The sequence below is a fragment of the Bubalus bubalis genome, chromosome 4 (assembly GCF_019923935.1).
Source record: "Bubalus bubalis isolate 160015118507 breed Murrah chromosome 4, NDDB_SH_1, whole genome shotgun sequence".
In the NCBI taxonomy this organism is placed as follows: Eukaryota; Metazoa; Chordata; class Mammalia; order Artiodactyla; family Bovidae; genus Bubalus; species Bubalus bubalis.
In genome coordinates this window covers 6,634,223-6,651,371 of record NC_059160.1, presented here as the reverse complement: position 1 = coordinate 6,651,371, position 17,149 = coordinate 6,634,223, and the positions used below count along the sequence as shown (strand labels likewise).

The 17,149-nt window shown below is 54.9% G+C and overlaps 1 protein-coding gene across 2 annotated transcripts in view; it reads right to left on the bottom strand.

The window, feature by feature from the left end:
- NFAM1 (NFAT activating protein with ITAM motif 1) overlaps positions 1 to 17,149 on the bottom strand; it is a 36,909-nt gene that overhangs the window by 5,771 nt on the left and 13,989 nt on the right. Inside the window, exons 2-4 of one of the 2 annotated variants that reach the window (XM_025282749.3) lie at positions 11,357 to 11,689; positions 10,068 to 10,180; positions 4,596 to 4,694 (exon numbers count right to left, since the gene is read on the bottom strand). In XM_025282749.3, coding sequence (XP_025138534.3) covers positions 4,596 to 4,694; positions 10,068 to 10,180; positions 11,357 to 11,689 — 545 coding nt within the window. The remainder of the gene's footprint in view (positions 1 to 4,595; positions 4,695 to 10,067; positions 10,181 to 11,356; positions 11,690 to 17,149) is intronic. The other variant, XM_044942474.2, reaches the window with a different exon arrangement.

Here is a 17,149-nt window from a genome sequence, read left to right as displayed (position 1 = left end):
GCTCACCAAGAGCTCAGAGCAGAGAGGGATGGGACCTATGTTTAGAGGGCGTGACTCTGCTGCTGCTGATTGGAGCACAGAAGGTGGGGCTAGGGTAATAACGGGCCAGCTGATCAGAAACCAACTGCAGGAGGACTTCCCTGGTGGTCCAGTGGTTAAGACTCCACGTTCCCAATGCAGGGGCCCGGGTTCAGTCCCTGGTCAGGGCACTAGATGCCACAGCTAAGACCCGACACAGCCAAATACAAGAGAGACAGAGAGAGAGAGGAAGGAAGAAAGAAAGAAGGAGAACCCAAATGGAGGGCTCCAGGCAAGAAATGGTGGTGGCTCCCACCAGCATCAGCCCTGGAGGGGTGAGAAGACTCAGATTCCGGATATGTTTGGAGTTAAGTTGTGCTGATAGACCTGACAGGAGCAGTGATGCAAGGAGACAAGGAAAGGACAGCTTCAGAATGTTTAGCCTGAGCAACAGGAAGGGTGGAGCGATCACTCCCTGCATCAGGAGGACTGCAGGGAGAGGCAGTTCCATGAGTGAAGAACCGGAGACTGATCTGAGAGAGAAGCTGATGAGGGGTCCAAATAGAGCTGGTTCCGGCGTTCAGAGGAGGTGTCTGGGCTGAACATAGAAATGAGGGAGCTGTCAGAGTGTAGATGGTCTCAAAAGGTTGAGGTTGCATGAAATCACCCAGGGAGGGGAGAGAAGCTCAAAGAGAAAGGGCTCCAGGCCTGGATTCCAACGTTTAGAGGTCAGGATTCCTCTGATTTCTAGGAAGGAACCAGTAAAGGAGGCTGAGGATGTATGGCCATGAGTCAGAGAGGCATCACGGGAGGGTAGAATGTTCTGGAAGCAAGTAGAGAAAGCATGTCCAGGAGGAGGGAGCGCTTGCTGGCCTCAGACACCGCAGCTCACCAAGGAAGAAGAGGACCCAGCGGACCACTGGGTTTAATATAGTGGAGGCCAACAGCGACCTTGAGAAGGAAGGCTTTGGTGGGCAGAGAGAACAGGTGGGCAGAAAGCCTATGTGGGTCAGAAAGGAGAGAGAGAGAGAAACTGAAGGCAGAATTTTGACAGACCTGTTAACCGGAGTCGTGGAAAAAAAGCAGGGTCACTGGAGGGGCTGTGGGCTCAAAACGAGAAACTGAAGATGGAAGGAATCATAACATGTTTGCAAACTATAAATGGAAAACAGTTCATCAGCCCTATGTCAAATTATGGAACCAAGACTCAGAAAGTTTAAGTCGCAGAACTCATGAGCAAAAAAACTAAGCTTTGCACCCCAGTCTCTCTGGCTCAATCCAAATCCATGCTCCTTAATCAATCAATTTTCACAGACAAACACACACACACACACACACACACACACACATAAATTGGAGTAGGATAGCCTTTTTTTGGTCACAATATATCATGAGCATTTTCCCACATGAATAAAAAGCAAAAATTGACATAATTAGAAGGAGAAATATACAATCTACAATCATATGGGCAGATTTTAACTTGATTCACTTAACATCTAATAGACAAAAAGCCAATAAAGATATGGCATACTTTAACAACACAATCAACAAGCTTGACCTCTCTGTCACACAGAACACTCACTCACTCAGCCATACACAATGCAAGTTCTTTTCAAATGCATTTGAAATGTAAGCTGACCTAAAGCAGATCTCTAAAGACCTCAAAGGATTGAAATCATACAGAATGTATTCTCTGATCACAATAGAATTAGTAAGAAATGAAAAACAACGAAACTAGAAAATAATTAAACATTTGAAAATCAAGCAAAACATTTCTAAAATAACTCATGGGGGAAGAAGGAAATCTCAGTGGGAAATTTAAACTGAACAATAACGAAAATATGGCATATCAAAATTTGTGGGATGCAGCTAAAGCCACTTTTAAAGGAAAGTTCATAGCTTTAAGTGCATGAATTAAAAAATCAGTGATCAAAATATCCAAAGAAAATAGAGGAGAGGGACTTCCCTGGTGATTCAGTGGCTAAGACTCCGCACTCCCAATCCTGGGGTTGGAGGTCAATCCCTGGTCAGGGGATAAATCCTGCCTGCTGCGACTGAGAGTTCGAGTGCCACAACTAAGGATCCTGCACGTCACAACCAAGACCCAGTGTGCCAGATAAATAAATACAACAAAAGGGAGAAAGAAAGTAGACAGAGGAAGTACACAAAGGTCTCTTCCCATCCACTGTCACCACTCCTGTTCACCATCACTGTCTGAGGCAGCGCAGTAAGACAAGAAAATAAGAAATACAAGGTCTGAAGGTTAAAAAGAAAGAAATGAAACTTCTGTCATTCATAGATGACATGGCTGGGGCCACAAAAAAATAAAGGAATTTACAGAGAAACAATTAGAATTAATTAGTGAGTTCAGCCCTGGGTGTTCTTTGGAAGGAATGATGCTGAAGCTGAAACTCCAGTACTTTGGCCCCTCATGCAAAGAGTTGACTCATTGGAAAAGACTCCGATGCTGGGAGGGATTGGGGGCAGGAGGAGAAGGGGACGACAGAGGATGAGACGGCTGGGTGGCATCACTGACTCGATGCACGTGAGTCTGAGTGAACTCCGAGAGTTGGTGATGGACAGGGAGGCCTGGCGTGCTGCGATTCATGGGGTCGCAAAGAGTTGGACACGACTGAGCGACTGAACTGAACTGAAACTGGAGTGAGTTCAGCAAGGTTACTCTTTATATAGTCAACATACAAAAATAAGTCATATAAAAAATAATCAATCATATCTCAACTTACCAGCAATAGACAATTAGAAAATAAAATGGGGACAACACACATACCCTAAAGCCGCATTATGAATGTTAATGAGATGACAGGTGTACCACAGCTCCAGGCATGTAGTAAGTACTCAACAAACGACCCCTGACGTCATCATCACACTTGTTCATGTCATTCTTACCTGCCCAGGTCCAACCCTAGCTACTAGGGACAGGTCTCAAGGGCTGGCAGAGTCTGTGGCCTCTCTTCCCAGCTCCTTTCCAACCTTAAAGCCTCTTGAACCACCCAGCAACCTGGCAGGGCCATCGGACCTCTTCCCCACACTTCAGCAAAGTTAGCCTGAGTCTCAAAGAAGTCTAAACACAGGCAAGAAAGATGCTCCATGCAAAAGTGAGTCTCTTCCATTAAAAATAACCTTGGAGAAGGATATTTATTCATGTGAAAAGATGTTCATGAGATATTGTAACATGAACAAAAATAGCGGTACTACTCCAATTTTCTTTAAAAAAAAGTGTGTGTGCGTGTGTATGGGTCTCTTGGTATGTGTTTACAGAAAAGACTGCAAGGTATAGAAGTCAATGTTACTAGTATTTATCCTGGAAGAAGATAGGTTTAGGAGGATGGTTATTTTCTTCTATTTAATGTGTGTGTGTGTGTGTGTGTGTGTGTGTGTGTGTGTATGGAGAGAGAGAAATGTTTTTATTTAACAGCTGACATCAGAATTCCTCCTAGGGAAAATACCATGATAAGCTGCTGGGAGAAAAGAGACTGTGGGGAAGTCTGGGGCCATGTGGGAAGCAGTGGCTGCTGGAAATTCCCTGGAGGGGGGTGGGGGCACAGGCCCTGGCAGAGCTGGCAGTGTTGCGTCCCCTTTGGGGTCATCGGTGCTGCCCTGAAGGAACCCTGTCTTCGCCTCGTCCCCATCTACCTCATCCTTGATAATCAGGGTCATATTCTGAACACCCTCTGTGTGGGGATTTTTGGACACTGAGGAAAGACCCATGTTTCATGTACGGGTCAGGGTGGTGGGGACAGGAACAGCTGGAGCTCGTACAGGCAGAGTCCCAGGACATGCCCTGGGGGACCCTGCAGGACCCCCGGCATGGCTGTGCACCTCCCAGGTGTGCAGCCAAGACCCACACCTGGCGGACCTGAAGGTCCCGTCGAGTTGAGACCGCAGCTGACATTGGGTAGCCTTTATTCTTCACTTTCTCAACAATGAGCATATGTTCCTCATTCAGCTAAAATAGATGCAACTGAAAAGGAATGTCTGTCGGCATCCCAGCCCCTGGGCAGACTGGCCACGTGTTGACCAGGTGGGCAGGCCGGCTATGCCTCTGCTTGGCTGTAAGGACATAAAACAATGTGCATGCATGTGTGTGTGCGTGGTGGGGAGGGAGATAGTGAAGAATTGAAACTCCTTGCTCTATTTAGGGTGTGGAACACTGCCTGACCTTTTCCTCTTTTTGTGGTTCTTGTTGCTCCAATGTTGTTTGTGCAATAAAAACAGGAAGGAGTTGGTGAGCTGGTCACTGTCATTTGGTCAGACGGAGGAAATTTCTTCATTCCTCACCACTGTGCCCTGGCCACCCCCTTGTTCCAGAAGTGGAGGGGCGTGCCAAGGAGGGCACCCCAGTGGCACCTCCCATCTATGTGTCTGCCAGGGGCCAGGGCCACAAACCTGTAACCCCGGTTCACCTCCACAGAAATCCCACAGGGCAGGAATACTGGTCCCCAGTTCACAGATGAGGAAGTGGAGGCTCGGACTTCGCAGAGAAGTCACACAACTGGAACTCTGACCAAGCCAGGGAACCAGTCCCCGAGTCAGGCCTCAGGGGGTGGAGGACTCACCGTGTAGACGGATTCCGATGGAGGCTGCCCTGGGCTGCTGGTGGCACTGGGGCCCGGGCACTTCTTGGCAGCGTGCTTCCACAGAGCCCAAATCTGTCTCTGGGGGAAAGGAATCAGGGTCGTCAGGCCAGACACCAGCAGCTCCCCTTCTCCCCAGACCCCACCAGACCCCACAGAGGAAAGGATGGCAGATACTCATGAGGCCACTCGGAAATTGATCACTCAGCGCCTTCCACCCACCTTCTCCCGAGAAGCGTGGCAAATACCCATAATGCGTGCATGCATGCTAAGTCACTTCGGTCATGTCTGACTCTTTGTGACCCTATGGACGGCAGCCCCCCCAGGCTCCTCTGTCCATAGGATTTTCCAGGAAAGAATACTGGAGTGGGTTGCCATGCTGTCCTCCAGGGGATCTTCCAGACCCAGGGATCAAACCTCTGTCTCTTATGTCTCTTGCATTGGCAGGCATTCTTTTTATTTTATTTTATTTTTTTAACCACTAGTGGCAACTGGGAAACCCAAACACCTTCAAGACCTACATCAAATCATTCACCTGCCCGGGGATGCTGGAAACGATAGAAGATTCCGTCGAGGCACCCCGCCCACCACACAGGGTCTGGTTCTGGAGAGGTGGGTGCTGGGCCAGCAGGGAGAAAGGGTCCCCGGCTACAGAGCCGATTACTGAGGAGGGCTGCTGAGTGAGTACCAGCCAGACCAGGTGTCCAGTCCTCTCTGTCCCTCATGGGTTCTGCCTTCGCCTCCACTCTGGACATCAGTTTCTTCAGCAATCACCCTCCTTTGATAGAATGTTGCACAGACTCAGGGAACCGACGAGGAAGTAAGTGCTTGCCATGTGTGTGTCACTTAGGTGGCCCTTGGCCATTAACACACACTCGCCAGGCACCTCTAGTGAACCAGGCAGCGTGGACACGGGGGCCCCTTCCCTGCCCTCTGGAGCTTAGGACCCAGTGGAGAGATGGACAATGAACCAGCAGTTTTCCCAAGCATGGTTCCTGAGCTGACCAACAGAGACAGAGCCTCTGGCTCACGAGAGGAAACAAGTGCCTCACCTGGCAGAAAGGGCTGTTAAAAACCTGAAGGCTGGGGCTTCCCTGGTGGTCCAGGAGTTGAGAATCGACCTGCCAATGCAGGGGACGCGGGAAGATCCCACGTGCTGCGCATGCCGTTGAACCTAAAGCCTGCTCTCGCAGCTAGAGAAAGCCCAGACGCGGCAACGAAATCCCAGTGCAGCCAAAGATTTTTTTTTAAGTCCTCTTAGTTTGGAAGAGAGGAAGGAGAGGAAGAGGCAGCAGCAGGTGCTGGGGCCTGAAGGTCTTGAGAAATGAAAAGATGGTCAGCGTGGTCAGAGACGCAAACCTGCCTGGGATGGATCAGGGCGGCTGTGCCGGGCTGCAAGCAGAGGGTGGATGGTGGAAAAGGTCTGAAGGCTGCAAGCAGGACACGCCAGGATCAGAAGGCAGTTTCAGAAAGCTTGTGCTGGGTGCTGCAAGAAACTCTAGTGGCCGAGGATGCGGTGGGGTGGGTGGGGGCCTTCCGGGAGGTGGGGGCTCTGGGAGCCGGGAGGCCATGCAGAGGCAGAAGGAGGCTGTCCACACGCCCCCCTCTCATCGCAGGCACCGTGCTGCCAACAGTGCAGCAACAACAGCCTCATCTCGGGGCAGGAGCTAATTAAAAACCCTGGCCGCCTGCCAGTCCCCAGCCCATTTACTTGGGATTAGCTCTCGAGAGCTACTTAACTCTCCGGCAGAAGCCAGCGCCATCCCCAGTCACAGCATAATAATGGGTCAGGGCTAGGGCGGAGCCTCACTGGGTGCCAGGTGGGGCTCTAAATGCGCGACCTGCCTGACCTCCTGCGCCCCTCCACAAACGTGCAAGACCAGTCTTCACACGCATCCCTGTTCCACACAGGAGGCTCTGAAGGCTCAGAGAGGACTGGCAGCTTGCCCGAGGCCATACAGCCAGAAGCGGCAGGGGCAGGATTTGAACCTAGGTCTGTGTGATTGATCAAGATTCTGCCCTGACAATACCTGGGGTTTTGGCTCTTCTGGGATGTGTAGGTCTCCCAAACAGACAGAGGCAGACATTCAGGCAGCACTTTATAGTTTACAAAGAATTCTAAGACTTATTCTTGCTAAATCTCTAAGTAAGTCATGTCCAACTCCTTGCAATCTCATCAACTGCAGCGTGCCAAGCTTCCCTGTCCTTCTCTGTCTCCTGGAGTTTGCTCAGATTCATGTCCACTGAGTCAGTGATGCTGTCTAACCATCTCTTTTTGTTACTTTAATTCTCATAATTACCTGAGGAAGTGGGCATGGAGTTCCCGCTTTCCAGAGGGGGAGACTGAAGTTTGTCCAGCTAGTCGGTGACTGCTTGGATCAAACCCAGGTGCCCTGTTCTCAAAGTGAGTGCCCCTCCTCTGTACCACCTACTTCACTGCCAGAGCTGGTGGGTGTGGGTTCATGGGCAGGGGCTCTCCTGGACTCCTTGGTGACAAGACCCAGGTAGGCCTGGCCTCGTGGTGCTCCACTGAGGCTGGGGGTGGAGGGGGGAGGCCACTGGGAAGGTAAGAGACACTGTGGGGTCATGAGAAGGAGTCCAGGTCTGCCAGGGGCTGGGATGGACTTCTCAGAGCTTGCTTGTCTGTCCGGAGACAGGAGTGGAGCGTGAGAAAGAATCCAGGTCCTGGAAACAGTGCATTGTGTTGTGGTGGAAGTGACGCTCCCTGGAGCCAGCTTTGCCCCATTCGGGTGCCACTTCCCAGACCATCAGCATGTACCCTTCTGACTGTGATTTTCAAATGAATACACCGTTCAGCTGCTCAGGAAGTCCGTACAGCCTCTGTTTCCTGCTCTGTAAGGGGGGAGCAACACTGTCACCTTGCCCCCTCGCAGCCTGGCCACCTTGGACTCATCTTTCCCGTCTCAGCGCTCACTACTCCATCATTCCTTTCATGAGCACTGTGTGTCAGGCTCCCCCAGACACCAAGTCTGGGGCTTCTTTCTGGGGCTTACACTCTGGTGGGGGGAGAGGCGGTGACACAGAAACAAGGCTGTGGGGGGCAGAGTGAGAAGAAGCAAGCGGAACAGGGAGACCCGTATTCTGAGCGAGGGGTGATGGAGGCCTGGGCTGGGGGTTGCGGCTAGATCATGGACAGACTGCCGGCAGGACGGGCCCAGGGATCAGTCGTGGGGGTGGCGGGGAGACAGGCACAGCACCAGGGCTTCCGGTCTGAACATCTGGGGCATGCTGCTACTTGCTGGGATGATGCTGGCTGCTGGGGACCAAGGAGCACTGTTCCCGACAAGGTGGGTGCAGATGCCCATGGGCACTTGGATGGAGAAGACATGATCTGGAGCGCAGGGAGGGCTCGGGGCAGCCACACTGGGTGGGATTGTAATCCCTGGAGCGTAGCAGTCATGGAAGAGTATAGACAGATGAGGGGAGCTCTGAGAAAGGGGCCTGGGATGTGCCGACATACAGAGGCCACAGAAATGTGGGTGACCCAGCGCAGGGTTCCCAGAACCAAGGATGGAGTGTGCCATGGAGGAGGGACACCTGCTGTATCCAATGCCCCGTAAGGATGAGGACGGACCAAAGTCGGAGGCTGCCTGCTCCGGGAAGCCCACCTTGACCTCACGCTGAGTGGGAGCCCTCGAACTCGCTTTCAGGCAGGACTCATCTACCTCTTCTGAGTCAGTAGCTCCCAGCTTTGATGCATTTATCAGATGTGCTCCTGGGGTCCTCTGTCCCTTTTCCTCCTTGGCCTCCGAGGCGGGCCGGCCGGCCTGTCTCTGGCTGGAGACCCCGCTGTGTGCTTTGTTCCTGTGGTCAGCTCAGGGTTCAAACCGTGCGGGCCATCCAGTTCTGGGGCAGGTCTACAGGGTCCACATCCGGATTTGGATGCAGCTCCAGGGAACTCTGGGAAATTCTTCAGCGGCACAAACCCTGCGGCAGCTCCCAGCCTTCCGAGCCCTCTTCTCTTCAAGGCCGGGCGCTCACCCCAGTGCCCCCGCCCCCAAGTGCACGGACGACAGCAGGAGGTACCCTGCACTGTGCTTCCACGGGGGCCAGGCACCTGCTGGCATCTGGCCAATGTGGTCCCACCACCTTTTCAGATGGAGGAGGGGATCCGTCCTTAACCCCATTTCTAGAGGAGAAAACTGAGGCTCAGAGAGGGTGGAAACTTGACAAGAGGGCAGGGGCTGCCTCTGTCTTGCCTTCCACCAGGTCTGGCACTTAGGCCAGAGCCTGGCACACACTAGACACTCAGCAGCTATTCCTGGAAGGAGGGGAGGGAAGGCGGAAGGGCGCGGGGAAGGAGGTAGGGGTCTCTGAGGCAGTGTCGCAGGGGGAGGGGCTGGGATAGAAGTCAAGCTGAGGCTTCTGAGGTCCGCCCTCTCCTGTCGTCCCCTCTTTAGTGACCTCCTACTCTGCACCACAGCCTCCCTCGCTTCGCTGGACACCAAGATCCAATCATTAAAATCCTTTTTTTTTTTTTGCAGAGCAAGGGCTGAAGTAGGTCAAGTTCTTGCCCGGACACAGCTCGGCCCTCATCCCGCCCATGGAAGACACCTGTGTGCTCACACAGCTATGCCCGGGCTGGGGGTCCGCAGGTGGGGTTGAGTCTCTTGGCACCCCTGCCTCAGATTACTGTGTCCAACACCCAGTCTGCCACCTGGGGGCTGCTCTGAAGACTCAGAGCCTTCCCACTTGTCCCTATCCTTGGAAGAGCCGCAGTGGGGAAGAAACATATTGTGGGCCGGTCCTCTGAACCTCACTGTTCAGAGCTGTAAAGTGGGAAGAAGTGACGGAGGTCAACTGACCAGAGCATGCAGGGGAGGGTGCCCAGCACCCAGCGGCCCTGAGGAAACGTTCCTTCCTTCCTTCTGGGTTGCCAGGGATCCAGAGAATATGGGTTTCCCTGGTGGTGCTAGTGGAAAAGGAACCTGCCTGCCAACACAGGAGATGTAAGAGATGCTGGTTTGATCCCTGGGTTGAATCTGCTCGGAAAGATCCCCTGGAGGAGGGCATGGCAACCCACTCCAGTATTCTTGCCTGGAGAATCCCCATGGACAGAGGAGCCTGGTGGGCCACAGTCCATAGGGTCCCACAGAGTTGAACCTGAGAAACGCCTTAGCACGCATGCATAGAAAATATGAGATAAGGTTTTGGAAACTTAGAGAGCTAGAAATGGTACAAATGCAGGCCTGCAGCTTCCATCAGACACTCGAAGGAACCTGAGACCCCGGAAAAGACTCAAGAGTCCTGACCTCCCGCAACAAGATCAAAAAGGATCTGGTGGCCGTGGGGGTGGGGGTGGGGCGAGGCAGGGGTCCCGGGGGTAAATGGCCCCAAGAAGCACCTATTCCAGGCACCCCGCTTGGGAGGGGCTGTCCCTAAGCCACGGTGAGTAGGGTGGGGGCGGGGTTGCCATGGGTCCTCATCCCCTACCTTCTTCCAGAGAAGCAGGGCCGTGGCCAGGATGCTCAGGACGGCCAGGATGCCGACGAAGCAGAAGAGCAGGAGCTTCTGGGGGCTCTGGGGGGGCTCCTGGTACCCTGTGTCTGGGTGAGGGCAGGGAAGCAGAGAGGTCAGTTGTCTGGAGAGGCACATCCCACCCCCAGCCCGCCTTACAACTCTCCCCGACTAGGACCCCTGGACCCCACCTCTGCTGAGGTCCTCCACCACCCCACACTCGCCTTGGCCGAGCCTCTTCCTGTGTTCACTGCTTTGATTTTTGGCAAGGGCAAGGACCGCATCCTTCGCTCCTTAGGTGCCCCTGCCTCAAGGCACGGGCTCCACTGAAAGGCGCTTCCAGGGCCTGAGCGAGCCACGTCACCTCCTGGGATCTCCTCCTTTCCACCCGTGATGTAGTGCTCACACGGGCAGGAGAGATGAAGTGAAGCAGGGGTTGGGCAGAGTCTGTACCAGGCCTGGCAGGTGCTGCCCTGCACCAGGGGTAGGCAAGGGCACAGTCCAGCCGTTTCCCTTGAGCCACCCATCCCTTCGTCCACCTCTTTCTCCCTCCATCCCTCCATCCATGTGGCGGGCCAAAAAATGGCAGAGCGCCAACCACATGGCAGGCACATGTGTGTCTGGAGTTCAACCGGAACATCCTGCCACCGGGCACCAGCCCTTGCATTCAGGATCCCTCTCATCCCAAGAAAAGCCTCTGACAGGTGGGGTGTTGCCATGAAGAGCAAGTCCAAGGTCACATCCTGGCAAACCGCAGGACTGGGGGGCCAAGCCCAGGTCCATGGCCTTCTGAAACCCTGGCATGACCAGTGGGAATGGCAGAGCTGGGTCGGATGGTCATGACTTTGGTGATGGGCTGTTCTTATTAACTTCTGGGAGTCATTACTCACTTCTCTGAGAATGTGATGAAAACTAGGAATCTGACCCCAGAAAGATGTGCATGAGACGCATGCATGCTCACAGGTCTCCACAAACACACACAGGCCCCCGGGCTCTGTTCCACACTCACACAACCCATGGTGCAAAAGGGACCCCAAGGACAAGGGCCTGCCAGAGGTGGCCAGAGCCGATCCATACCCCAGACTCTGCCCTTTCCACACGAAGGTGGGCATCTCGGCACACCTGTGTAGCCAGGGGCTTCCGGAGGCAGCTCAGCTCTGTTGTGCCAAAGCTGAGCGGGGAGGCAAACATTCCCCACTTTCGCTCCTGTGCCCGCAAAGCCTGTCAGACCCTGTGCCCAGAGAAGAGCCGCAGAGGAAGCTCACCTCTGACCAGGATGAACGTGCCCTCGCCGATCATCCTGAAGTCCTGCCAGTGCACGGAGCAGTAGTAGGTCCCGGTGGCAGACGCGTTAGGCGGCTTGAGGGTGATGGGACAGACAGTGGTGTGGGTCTGGTTCTCACTGCCTGGACCAGGTTGGCAGCTGATCTTCTCCTTGGAGCTGGTCTGGCCCTGGAGGTCCACGTGGAAGTAGCTGACTCTGAAGTCCTTGAACTTGGGGGTGTAGGGGTAGGTGATGCTGCAGCTGAAGGAGACGGCCCTGTTGGCCAGAGAGACCAGGATGGGGAGGCCGGTATGGGTCACAGACCGCTCTTCTGCTGGGGAAGGAAAGGGACAGAGTGATAGCTTCAGTCCCCCTGTGTCCCCATGAGGACCGGGGCTCACGCTCGCCATGTACTGCATGGATGCAGGTGGTGTGCCGAGTGCTTTTCACACATGACTCTACGCTTCCCAACACGCTCAAAGCCGAGTGTGTAAGGGCTGCGTTTTGCAGGAAGAGTTTGGGCTCAGGGGGTCCAGCTGCTAACTCTCAGTTTCTCAGCAGGTGTGGAGGGTAGCTGCAACCCCTCCCCGGGGGCTGGAAGACGCCAGACCCCACACTCCCAACCACCCTCCTTCCTGAAGGTCAAGAAGCCACGTTGGATAAAAAGCACAGGCCTGAGATGACCCAAAGCTGGAGAAGGAGGAGAAGCAAAGAGGAAGGAGGCAAGAAACCAAGTGAAGAAATGCTTCCTGGCAGGAAGAAGCCCTTCTGGGCATAGGCACGCTCTCCCCAGCCTGGAGGAGGCACCAGTGAGGAGAGACAAAGCTTTCCCTGAATCCGAGCTTGGAGAAGAACTTGTACAGTGTTTATAAAATATTGCAAGTGAAAGCAAAAGTCGCTCAGTGGTGTCCGACTCTTTGCGACCCCATGGACTATACAGTCCATGGAATTCTCTAGGCCAGAATACTGGAGTGGGTAGCAAACCGCACCCGTAAAAGCAGTTCTTGGACAATGCAGAGGAGTTCCATGGGCTGCCCCATGGCCATAACCGTGACTAAGGCAGTTCTGGGGGAGCTGTCTTCTCCCGGCCCCCACCTAGTACCCCTTTCATCAGAAAAGTAAAGTGAAAGTGAAGCCGCTCAGTCGTGTCCGACTCTTTGCGACACCAGGGACTGTAGCCCACCAGGCTCCTCTGTCCATGGGATTTTCCAGGCAAGACGACTGGAGTGGGGTGCCATTTCCTTCTCCAGGGCCTTTCATCAGAGGCACCTAGGAAAACAGTCTGAAAGCTCTCCTGAGGCAGGAGTCTGCCTGGCTGGGTGCCCCACCCTCCTGCAGGCTCCAAGGTGCCCGTCAGATTCTGGGCTGGGTCAGCAGTGGCCACCTCCCCACCCCCGGACTTCAGCTGCCCAAGCCCCCCAGCTGCAGTGCGCCCTGTCCCCCCACCCGCCCCGCACCTTCCTTCTCCCGCAGCCGACCAGCAGACAGTTCTAAATTGAGGTCGGCAGCAAGCCACCGAGAACATGCTGGCCGGGTTGTTAATCGGGAGAAGATCATTCGTTGGAGCCACTTGGAGCGAGCAGCAGGATTTATTTGGTTGTGGAAGTGAGGCGTGGGCCCCCCACCCGCCTGTAGGGGGTGCGGGGCTGGAGAGAGGCCAGGCCAGTTTCTTCTGGGGGCTCTAGCTCAGCCCTGGGCCGGGTCCCCAGGGGAGTGAGGTCAGGCTCCCTGGGGGACCCCAGGACAGGGACGATGGCCCTCCACACCTGATAATTCCTCCAAGCTCGGGCCACACTGATATTTGGAGCTCCAGGGAACAAGCTAGACACCCTCTCCCCTGAAGGACTCAGGCTAGTCCCAGGGGATCGACTGGCACATCTGGATGTCACAGTGGGTTGACTTTGTCACACGTGATGCTCATGCATGGAGACCCCGCTAAGCCGGCCCCAGGGGCTCCCCCTCGGGAGAGGGGGAGGGGAGAGGACGTTACACTGCACATTATATCTCTGGGCTGGTGGTGATGACTGTTTAACTATAACAATATTTTAATTTTGTCATAAAACAAGGAGCCTTGAGTCAGGGCTGAGGTTTAAGGCACAGCAGGGACAGGGTGTGGGTGCAGAGACTGGAGGAAGGGGTGGTCAGTGATCCCCCAGGGTCCCAGCTGGGCTGGGAAGGACAGGAGGTGAGATGAACAGTGCTCACCACCCCCAGCGAGCCCACCCCGTGTCCTTCCTGCATACACAGGCCACCGCCCAGCTCTGTAGCCCCCTCTGCGGTCCCCTCTGCCCAGACCACCACCTCCTCACCCGGCCAACGCCTCCCTACTCCCCAGATCTCAGCTCAGGAACTACTTGCAACATTTATGCATCTCCTCCTGTTTGATTCTCGCAATGAAGCTTCAAGGCATCCTGGCAAGCACAGTGATAGCCTGGTGTTTCCTCATGGGGGTTGGGAGGTTGGAACCCGACCAAAAGTGAAGTGAAAGTGATAATCGCTCAGTGGTGTCCGACTCTTTGCTATGCTGTGGACTGTAGCCCCCCAGGCTTCTCTGTCCATGGGATTCTCCAGGCAAGAATACTCGAGTGGGTAGCCATTCCCTTCTCCAGGGCATCTCCCCGACCCAGGGATCGAACCCAGGTCTCTCCCATTGCAGGCAGATTCTTTACCATCTGAACCACCAGGGAAGCCCGGAACCCAACCAAAACCACCAGGAAAGGGGCTGCACCGAGGCCTCTCCCCCTCCCCCAGTACCTCCTCCTGTCCAGTATCCAAGAGGCCATGCCAGGCCCGGGGAGGCTCGCCACGCTGTTGGGGCCACCTTCCTGTTTGTCCCAGCAGGAAGACATCCATCCAAGTGTCTTAAAAATGATCCCCATTTGAGGAATGCTTCTAGAAAATGATGAAATCTGCTAGTGCAATTAAGCCCGTCTTTACAATTCTGGGGAAATCCATAAAAATAGATGACCATTGTTCTGTATTCTTCTGGGATTTGTTATTTTAAGGTCAGAGGGATGGGACTATGGAAGGGGATGGCTTTGGCTCAGGTCTACCGCAGAAAGAACCTCAGATCTGGGGTGGATCTGTCTCCAAAAATGTGGAAGGATGAGGCCATCTCTGTGGACCAGTGAGGGCGGCCGGTCGGGAGATGGTGGGCCAAGAACAGGGAGGAGGAGGGCCTGCTGTTGGAGGAAGGCAACTGGGTTCTGACCCGACGATGGCACTAACTGCCTCCAGTGTCCCTTCTTTTTACTGGGGTGTCAGCACCCCGGAGCCTGGACCATAGGCAGCCCAGCTTCCCCCACTTCTCCTGGACCTGTGCCTCCAAGCAGCCCCTCTGGGGTCCAGGCTGCTCCAGCTGGCAGCCACCTGAAGCATTCCACAGCTCAGGCTCAGAGCCACAGTCAGGTTCAGAGTGATTTCCAAGTCCACGACGGCTTTTCAGCTACCATCTGTTTACACCTCCAACAAACATTTAGGAGTACCTAAGGAAATGGCAACCCACTCCAGTACTCTTGCCTGGAAAATCCCACAGACGGAGGAGCCTGGCAGGCTACAGTCCATGGGGTCGCAAAGAGTTGGACACGACTGAGCGACTTCAGTTTCTTTCTTCCTTTCACTTAGGGACTTCCCTAGTGGTCCAAGACTAGTGGCTAAGACTGTGCTTCCAATGCAGGGGGGCCCGGGTTTGATCCCTGGTCAGGAAACTAGAGCCCACGTGCCACAATTAGGAGCTCGCATGCCGCAACTAAAGATCCTGCCTGTGTCATGAATCTCGAAGATCCCACATGCCGCAACTGAGACTCAGAGCAGCCACATAAATGAACTAATATTACAAAATAAAAAGAGTACCTTAAGGCCTGGAGGAGCTCCCTGCCCTCGCATTGTTCCCAGTCTAACAGGGCAGTAGACGGAGCCAGGGGAGGGAACCAATAATTGAGACTGGGGAGGACAGGAAGGGGTAGTGATATCCTAGAGTGTGGGAGCAGGAACACACACATACAGTGAGGCCAGAACTGGCCCGAGGACAGAGGGGAAAGAAAGCGTGTATAAAATATCCTCTGGCTGGGTGTGACCCAGGCCCCACCTCAACTAAACATCATGGCAGTCCTATGAAGCAGCTGAGCCAACCCCATTTTGCAGACGAAAAGAAAACAGAGGGTCTTAGAAGTCCAAAGCCCCATAGTTCCTAAGCAGTAGCATTGGGATTTGAACCCAGGTTTGTGTGACCATGCTAAGGCAGAAAAGCCAGCTGCCGGGTTAGGAGGTGAGGTCAGACCCAGCCAAGTGTGCCGAGTGCTGGGCTGTGAGTGCTATCAGAGAGGGGGGTTGCTGGCAGGAGGCCTACATTTTCACAGCTGGAGGCTAACAAGGGGCTGCAAGGCTCCAAGGTTACATGGAAACCACGGGCCAGAGAGCACGGGTGAAGTGGGGCTTGAACAGAGCTGCCAGGGCACCCAGCCTGCCCTGCGGGGGCCTGCTTCTCACCCTAGATGCAGTGCGCAGGGCAGGGGTGGGGGGTGGTTCCTGGGGACCGTCACTGAGCTTGAGGCATGACACTGAGTGCCGCAGGGATGGCATACCGGCTGGTGTCTCTTCTGTCTCAAGCCTGGTGTCAGCTGCTTCCCGCTTTGCCTTTAATTCAGCAAAGGGAGTGTGTCTCCCAGCAAAGTGGGCCGGGGCCACGTGAGCCAGCCTGGGGGTTCCCTTAGATTGACAGGCGGCCAAGAGGGGCAAAGGGCCGAGAGAGGAGGACGGGGGTGGACCCTGGATTCCTGAGGCTGTGGCAGGAGAGAGAGCTGCAAGAGTTCAACTGGGGGCCCCTGAGTGGCCACAGAAGTGCCCAAGGGCGTTCATTCCACACCCCTGCAAGTGCCCAGAGACAGGGCCCCATGTCCGCAGCACCTGATGGGCAGGGCTTCTCTGTTTCTTCCCGCTCCTCCAGGCTCCTGCCTCCAGCTGGCGGACCCTGGAGCGGGGGTGGGGGAGGTTGGAGAGGGGGTTTGAGGAGAGAGAGAGAGCCAAGAGGGCCCTCACCCCTTACTCTCGCCGCAGATGGCGCCAGGGATGAGTTCAGTGGGAACCGGCTCTGAATCTTGGCTGGGACTCGAAGAACTAGGACTCATTTGCGGCTGTAAATGACCGCAGCACTCCGACTCACTCAGAATGGCTGGCGCAGCTCCAGGACCATCTCCGCACACCAAGAGGTCTGGGCTGCAGGAGCATCCCAGCGTAGATTTTGGATTATTCTGTGCATCCTCAGTGCAGCCTAGGCTGGGACAGGCACCAGGAGGGAATCGCTTCAAGGAGTCTGGCGTTGTTTTCTGCAAGGGGGACAGCTTGGTGACAGAAGGGAAGAGGAGCTGCAGGTGACTGCTCTTTCCAGAGCAGATCTGAAAGGTGGGAGCAGGAGATGCAGGGAGGATTTGGAGGGCGGGTCCAGGCGGAGTGTTTCTGGACGGGAGAATTGTAAGCCTCTGTCAGTGTGGCTGCTGCAGGGCCAGAGAAGGGGCAGCCCTGCTGGGTGAGGTCCATGGCGAGTGGGAGCCGGCTGGGAGCAGGGTCAGCCAGGGAGGGACTGGGAAGCAGTTGCAGTGGGGTGTCTGGGAGGGCCCTGATCCCCAGGGCCAGCACCCCAGTCCAGCCCTGCTGGAGAGCTTGGCTGCTTATGACAAATCCCCAAGTCCTCCTCTCCCCACGCCCACACAGCTGCAAGGACAGAAGCTTGCACTGGGCAGCACAAGCTACCCCCTCAAAGCCCGCCCGCTCCTGCTTTGCGGGAGATGGTGTTTTC